At 36.1% G+C, this 7624-nt stretch overlaps 1 protein-coding gene across 1 annotated transcript; it reads left to right on the forward strand.

The window, feature by feature from the left end:
- Nucleotides 1-3320: 3320 nt before the first annotated feature.
- On the forward strand, nt 3321-4259 carry LOC105995496 (olfactory receptor 9G4-like). The gene has a single exon (XM_013029210.1). It carries the CDS (start codon nt 3321-3323, stop codon nt 4257-4259), a length of 939 nt encoding a protein of 312 aa, XP_012884664.1.
- Nucleotides 4260-7624: the final 3365 nt, after the last annotated feature.

Raw genomic sequence — 7624 nt, forward strand, 5'->3', positions numbered from 1 at the left:
CACACACACACACACACACACACACACACACACAGATAAAACAAGCTAGAAACGTCTTGTAAAAGGTACTCTGATTTCATTCTAGGCTCCTCCAGCTCTGAGAGAATAAGTTGCAATGAAAAATGAACTTTCTTGAAGAAAACTGGTTGAACCTAATGACCTTGAGTTCGGTCTTTCAGATTAAGGTTCCATTTGGGCAATTCTTAATAAGCTTATATGAAATTATGCATCTCTCTTTTTAATTTTCTGAAGAGACTGGTCTCAATCGGTGACAGAAGAAAGAAGGTTTTACAGTTTCCACTCAATAATTGTTCTTTTATTCTCTGAAGTACAATTTCTTTTATTTTGAATTATACAGTTATTTTATTTGACAAAATTGATGCCAACCTCTATAGACATTCGTGTTTCAAAACCAGAGCTGCAGACACACAAACTGCTGTGAGCACAGGAATTCTAACAATGTTTGACACATGAGACAAAGTTTTGTCTTCTGTTCTTCTAGACATTTGTGGGTTTTGAAGTCATTCTGAAGGCTGAGCACTGTGACATCTTCATTTTCTGGCATGGCTTACAAAAATCCTAGAGGAGGGATGAGACTCAAAAGGCTAATACACTCTGTCCAGGTGAGGAGTGAGTGAGTTCAACAAACAGTACTTGGCCCATGATAGGGGCTCATCAAAATGTTTTTAACTGGGACTAAAAATCTCAGCGAAATCTATTGAGTATATATAGTGGCTTTAAGATTTTATTAGCCTACCTGTCCATCTCATAAATGTAGCCAGTACAATTTCTTATAATGACTGTGGTTTAATCAGTTGTATGTTTAATATAATTTCAATGCTTCCAAAACTTTGAGACCTTCTGTCTCATCTGAGACAGCACACTGCACTCCTGTTTGTTGATCGCCTCATTTTCTGAAATTCACTGTGTGTTCTCCAGGTAAGTAGTTTTGTAAGTAGTTTTCTTGTGATGTAGTGTTTTCACATTTCTTCGTTCTGTTGAGAATCATAGTTTTAAATTGTTCTTATACTTCAGGTGTCTTTGTGTCATTTCAGTAGTTTTGTTTTGGAATCCCTTCAACACGGCCCCAGAAACTTCACCCATCACTTGCCTTTTCTGTGATTCCATCTAAAAATAGAAATTTATTATATCTTTATCTTTTCATTTTTTTCTCCACCTTATATTTAAGAAAGATGTTGAAGTCAAGCTGAGATGCTTTTCCTTGTGCAAACATAGTGTAGTAAATTTTACAGTAACTATTTAGAGAAAAGTCAAAACTCAACTTTTCTACATTATTTAATAACAATAACTGCCTAGGTAATATTATCTAAGCTTTAGTAGACTAAGAAGAAAATCAGTATTCAAAGGCTTGAGGGAACAACTTTTCATCTACTTATGTAGTTCCAGAGATTTGTATTAATATTATTATTTGGGGAAATCATTTTTGTCAATTGCCTGATTTAAGCTGAAAGTCTTGAATGGACAAAGAATGATGTGAGACAGGCTTATAAAGATAATACAAGTCCACTGTAGAACCACAAGTGGAAGCCTAAGTACATGAATTTAGGAGTCTGCACTATCTGTATTAAAAGAGGTAGATTATAAACAAATGGAGGATAGAAGAGTCTTTGGAACTCCCAGTGGTTTTTTACTATTATAGCTTCTCTGAACATTATCAAGTCTATTTGAATGATGAAGACTAATTCTCACTTGCTATGAAACAAAGCCCTTGTACCTAGGGGTAGAGGTCTTGAATCCCTTTTAGTTCCAACATTTACATTGGCTTAGCTCAAAGTTAAATGATTACATCATAGAAATCATCAATCACATTTTCTTGGTTTTCAGATTGTCCTCTCTTCTTTACTAGTGAGGGACCAGAACTGTTAGATACTCAGTTAAATTGTTCACAGGGTGATAGTTAACAGTATATTTATTAGAAATTGATGTAATTAAAATAGGTAGTATATTTGTTTATTTTAGAGCTTCAGGATACATGTTATCGCTTCAGTATTTTAAAATTAAAACTGAGTTGAGTCCTTCCACATGCTCAGGCACTGGAATATCAGGAAATGGTTTACTCAGCTGGGTGCTGCGGTGAATCTTGGCAATCTCAACTCTTCAAGAGGTAAAACCCATCAGGTCAAGTTATAGACCATTCTTGTCAAATTTAGCCCTATCATTTTCTCAGAAAGGTTTGAGTTCCTTCTCAGAAACACAGACATACATATAAACACATACACACATAGATGTGTGCGCTCACATGCACACAGACATACACATATATACACATGCACATATATATTTGTGCACTCACATGCACACATGCACACACATACCTAGTTTCATCCATGCTTGGTAATCCTCATGCAATTAAGTTACTTAGAGAAGAATGGAACAAAAGGGACACTGGAGAAAATATTTTTTGAAAATAATTTTAATTGGCAGAGAAAACTCATATTACTGGTTATCATCTCATTGTGTTAGTATGACTGAATGGGAGGAAAAAATTATTCACCTCCTAAGACTGACCCCTGCCTTTAAATTAGGAGCATGTACTATCAGTGAGGAAAATTCTGGGTTCATCTTGGGGCCACCCTGTTTATCAGTCTATGAGGGCTGACCTTTGGTTTAAATTCCATGTTTCAGTTTTGCCAATGCAGTGAGATTATTCTGCTCAGAGTAGTTATTGGCACATAGTGAGTAATGCAAATTTCATTTAAATTTTAATATCCCAATATTGAAGGAGCACAGCAAATTGTTATTTGTACCGCATCCAGTGGCAAACACATAAGAAGTTCTCATTAACTTATTTAACAATATTAATTGTTTAAATGGCTAACTGTATACCAGATATTAGGCTGAGAATTTTTTTCCATTAAAAATAGCTTGTACCACTTATGGTTTGGATGTTTTAAAGTGTATCCTCCTAAATCAAACAAAAATGGCCAGATTATATTAGCAGTAATATCTTGAAATAAACTTTTTTCCTTTCGTTTGATAAGGAACTGGCCTGGCATTCACAATAAGAGCCTTAACTTCAAAGATTTAATTCTTATTCCAATTCCGAAGAATTTCAAAGCTGAAAATTTAAATCAGAACAAATATTAAGTAATTAAATGGATAACTTTTTAACCCATTCATGGCATTATTCTTTCTTTTGTTGACAGTACTGTGAAATAAAACTGAGGGCCTCGGATTTGTTACTCAAGTGCTCTACTCTTCGCCCCATGCTTCCAACTATACTCATTTTTCTTTAATGCAAATACTGCTAGCTTAGTCTTTCTTATCATCGTGTTGATAAGACTTTGTTCATTGTGGACATGGAGGTGGGAAATCGCACAGTCCTGACTGAGTTCATCTTGCTGGGCTTCTCCGCCAACCCCCAAATGCAGCTGATTCTTTTCGGCTTGTTTCTATTGCTCTATTTGGCAACCATGTGTGGGAACATGACTCTTGTGGTCTTAATCTTGATTGACTCTCGGCTGCACACACCTATGTACTTTTTCATTGGAAATCTGTCCTTTTTGGATTTCTGGTATACATCTGTGTACAGCCTTAGAATATTGTTCACTTGTCTCTCAAAAGACAAACGCCTTTCCATTCCTGGATGTGCTGCTCAGTTTTTCTTTTCCTGTATGGCAGTCTACACCGAGTGCTATCTGTTAACATCCATGTCTTATGACCGCTATGTGGCCATTTGTAGCCCGTTGCTTTATTCAGCTAAAATGTCCAGTTCTCTCTGTTCAGGGCTTGTTATTGGTTCTTACATAGGAGGGATTTTGAATGGCATAGCCCACACTACTAACACGTTCAGGATGAGTTTCTGTGGAGATAACACTATTGACCACTTTTTCTGTGATGTTCTGCCACTGATAAAGAAGGTCTGTACAGACACTCGTGCCTATGTGAAAATAATTGCTATTTTGGATGCCATCACCGTCACCTCCTGTCTTCTTCCCATCCTCATTTCTTATTTGAACATCCTGGTGGCTATTCTGAGGATCCGCTCAGCTTCGGGGAGGCGCAAGGCTTTCTCTACTTTTGCTTCCCACTTGGTCTCCGTCACATTCTTTTTTGGATCCTTGCTCTTCATGTATTCAAATCCTGGTTCCACCACCCACCCAGAAAGCAACAAGGTGGGCTCTCTGTTCTACACCCTCATCAACCCATTGCTCAACCCAGTCATCTATAGTATGAGGAATAAGGATGTCAAAGAGGCCTTCAAGAAAGCAATACAGACCATACGACCACAGTCATAAAAGTTGACATTTGTTTATACAAAGATTGACTGAGAGTTTTGTATGTGTATACTGTGTAGGTGATTCAGTTTTGGGGATTTTTACTTCTAACAATAAAATGTGGAGCCCGACAGTCTGTTGTTATTATTATTACTATTATTGTTGTTATTATTATTATTACTTTCTTTTGATATAAGCTTTGTAAAACCTATAATACTGTTTTTGTTAAAGACATATATGTGTTACTTTGACTCTCTGGGTACTTTCTGTTTCACAGAATATATATTTCCTGCTGTTCTTTCAGAGATGTTGGGAAGATAATATGAATGACTTTGTTTTAAATGGTGTAATTTTGAATTTTGGTGAACAAATATTTTTAGATAAGGAAGCTATGCAACTAGGTTTACTGAAAATTTGTTTCAAATCTTATAAATATGTGTCTTAAGTGACATCACTTTATACTTGCTTCTCAAATCTTTAATTAAACATATATTTGTGTAAATATTCTATGTTCTACCTTAATATCATAGAACACACACACACACACACACACACACACACATATATATATATAGAGAGAGAGAGAGGGAGAGAGAGAGACTCTGTCTTGAGCCAGGCTGCTGGTGGCTCACTCTTATAATCCTAGTTACTCAGGGGGTTTAGACCTGAAGATCATGATTCAAAGCCAGTCTAGGCAGAGAAGTCCATTAGGCTCTTCTCCCACTAACCACCAGTAGTTGTGGAATTGAGAGGGAAGGGATTGTAGGGGAAAAACAAAGGAGGAGGCAGCAATGCTTGATAAGAAATGTTCTTATTACTTTGCTCGTGTAATTGTAACCCCTCTGTACAGTATTTTGAGAATAAAAAAGGTACATAAAAACCTGAAAATAAAGCTGTGGCTCAGGCATCAATTGGTAGCCTTGAGCAAAAGAGCTAAGGGAAAGTGCCCAAGTCCTGAGTTCAAGCCTCACAAGTGACTACCTGAGCTTATACAGTGTAAGCCCCACAGTGACAAACTCAGATCATCAAATGGAGTAATAGGTCACAAACAAAACTGTCCATTACAGAGTAGATTTAGTGATGCTTTATTCCCCCTAAAGAATTTAAATGTAGAAACTGACAGTGCTGTACCACCAAGATAAAGCAGAAAGAGAAAATTAAGCACAGAAGCAATAGTGAGAGAAAAACTCCCTTTCCTAATTCCCATTTAGGAGTAGAAAAATGTTTTATGGACCATGAGAAGTAGACCATTCACGTAGTTTAGAATGGAGAACAGTCCTCCCAGAATTTCCAAGAAGATTATTCTAGTGACCCTGCTGAAGGTTTTGGTACACTTATCAAAAATTTCCAAATGGGAAAACCACATTGAGAGTCAGACTCAAACATCATAGAAGAAACAAATTACATTCATTGTGCAATAAAATGGTGATATTTCTTTATTGTAGCTGTCTCTTTGAATTTCTTAATTATAATGGGTTTATTTATTGCTATGATTTTATCTTATTTATCCATCAAAGGCCCATGTATTACAGACACAGTTCCTGAGTTGACGTTAGTGAAAATCTCTGGATACTTCAAGTGATAGACAGAGACAGGTATAATGTGGTTTATCTTTGAAGATGTTTATGGACTCTTGAACTTTTTGTTTTCCTTCTTCACATTCCAGCCCTGAGGCAAAACTTCACTCACCATAATGTCGCCCAGGGACAAAGCAATAGGACCAAGGAATCATCATAAATGAAGAGTCTATAAATCTGAGTTCAACTAACCTTTGTTTCCTTATAATTTGTGGCAATTGTTTTTGGCATAATGGAAATCTAGCCATTAAAATATACTTCACATGTATATTATCACAATGATCATCTGTTTGATGCATAAATGTTGATGCAGACACTGGATGTAAGATGGAAGAACAGTGTTCCTGCCCTTAGTGCAGTCTTTGCCTACAAAATACTAAATGACTTCCTTGTAATTGTCAGAAATTCAGCCACACATTTTTTTCAAATACTATCATCAAAAGGTGTGATCCAAAGTTTAGCATATAGCTGTTGATTTTTCATAGATTTATTCTATGAATTCTGTGGAGAAACATGGACATTAATTGGAACTTTTCTCCAAGATATCAAATTACATTGGACTATTGGGCCCTCTCCACTACTTCAGAAGTCCCCTGGGTTTTTAAGGCCAGAAGACCTAAAAGCCCATGAGGATGTAAAGTCCATGAGATATTTAAACTATTAGTTTCTGGTGCTCATTAACATATACTCAGTTCCTAGAATAGTAGCTGGCATAAAACAGACCCTAGCAAGTATGTATTTAATGAATGACTAAATGAATGCACAGGTAGACTTGCTATGAAAGAAAAAGAAGTCAATGAACTGAATTTGTAGAAGCCTTCCACAAATGTCATTTTAATTGGAGATGACTGTATTGTTTCAACCTTTTTTTAAAAAATCACAATACTTACTGGTGTTTTATATGCTTTAGTGACAGGAATAAAGAAATTTGTCTACAAAGCGGCTGAATGACACTTTTGCAAATAAAGTGGGCCTAAGAAGAGGGGGAAAAATTACTCTTCATGTTAGCAAGATTGTGGTTCTATGCCCCACTGGGGAAAACGAATATTAGGACTGACTTCTTGTAGTAAAACAGCGGGGCTATTATAGAATAGTCATTTTCTAAGAAGGGTATTAACAAAGATTAAGTTCTAGGTGTATCTTATGGCAAACATATAATTTACCTCTCTTAAGGGTTACTACGAAAAATTAAGTAAAAGATTATGTATATCTATTTATATTTTTCTAATTCATTGTGCATGCCACACTATCTGGGTTACTTGTGGAGAGAATGTCTTTTATTTGACAAAACTGACTTAGAACTGAGGTCTTTTCATCCTTTGCCTCTTGAGTTGCTGTGATTACAGGTTTGTAACACCATGGCTAATGACTCCTAAATCTTTCAATAGATTTCTTGTTTGGCTTAGCTCCTTCTCCCAGTTGTTTATTGGCTTATTCTTTATAATTTAGTTTTTTGAGTTCCTTGTATATTCTGGTAAATTCACCTTTGTGAGATGTAAGTTCTCCCATTTTCTAGGTTATAAATTTTAGCTTGTAACTATATATTTTACTATGCAGAAACTTTTGGCTTGATGCAATTCAATTTATCAGCTCTCTCCTCTATTTTTGAGCTCCTGGAATGTTTTTTTGCATCTGCCAATGTGGTGTTCCCTTTACTGATGTACTATTTTCAAAGTTTCAACAGATGCTGGAGGGGATGCGGACAGAAAGGAACTTTACTTCATTGTTGGTGGGAATGTAAACTTGTCCAACCACTTTGGAAAGCAGTATGGAGGTTCCTCAAAAGACTTCACATAGAACTCCCCTATG

Source organism: Dipodomys ordii, unplaced genomic scaffold (assembly GCF_000151885.1).
Source record: "Dipodomys ordii isolate 6190 unplaced genomic scaffold, Dord_2.0 Scaffold117, whole genome shotgun sequence".
In the NCBI taxonomy this organism is placed as follows: Eukaryota; Metazoa; Chordata; class Mammalia; order Rodentia; family Heteromyidae; genus Dipodomys; species Dipodomys ordii.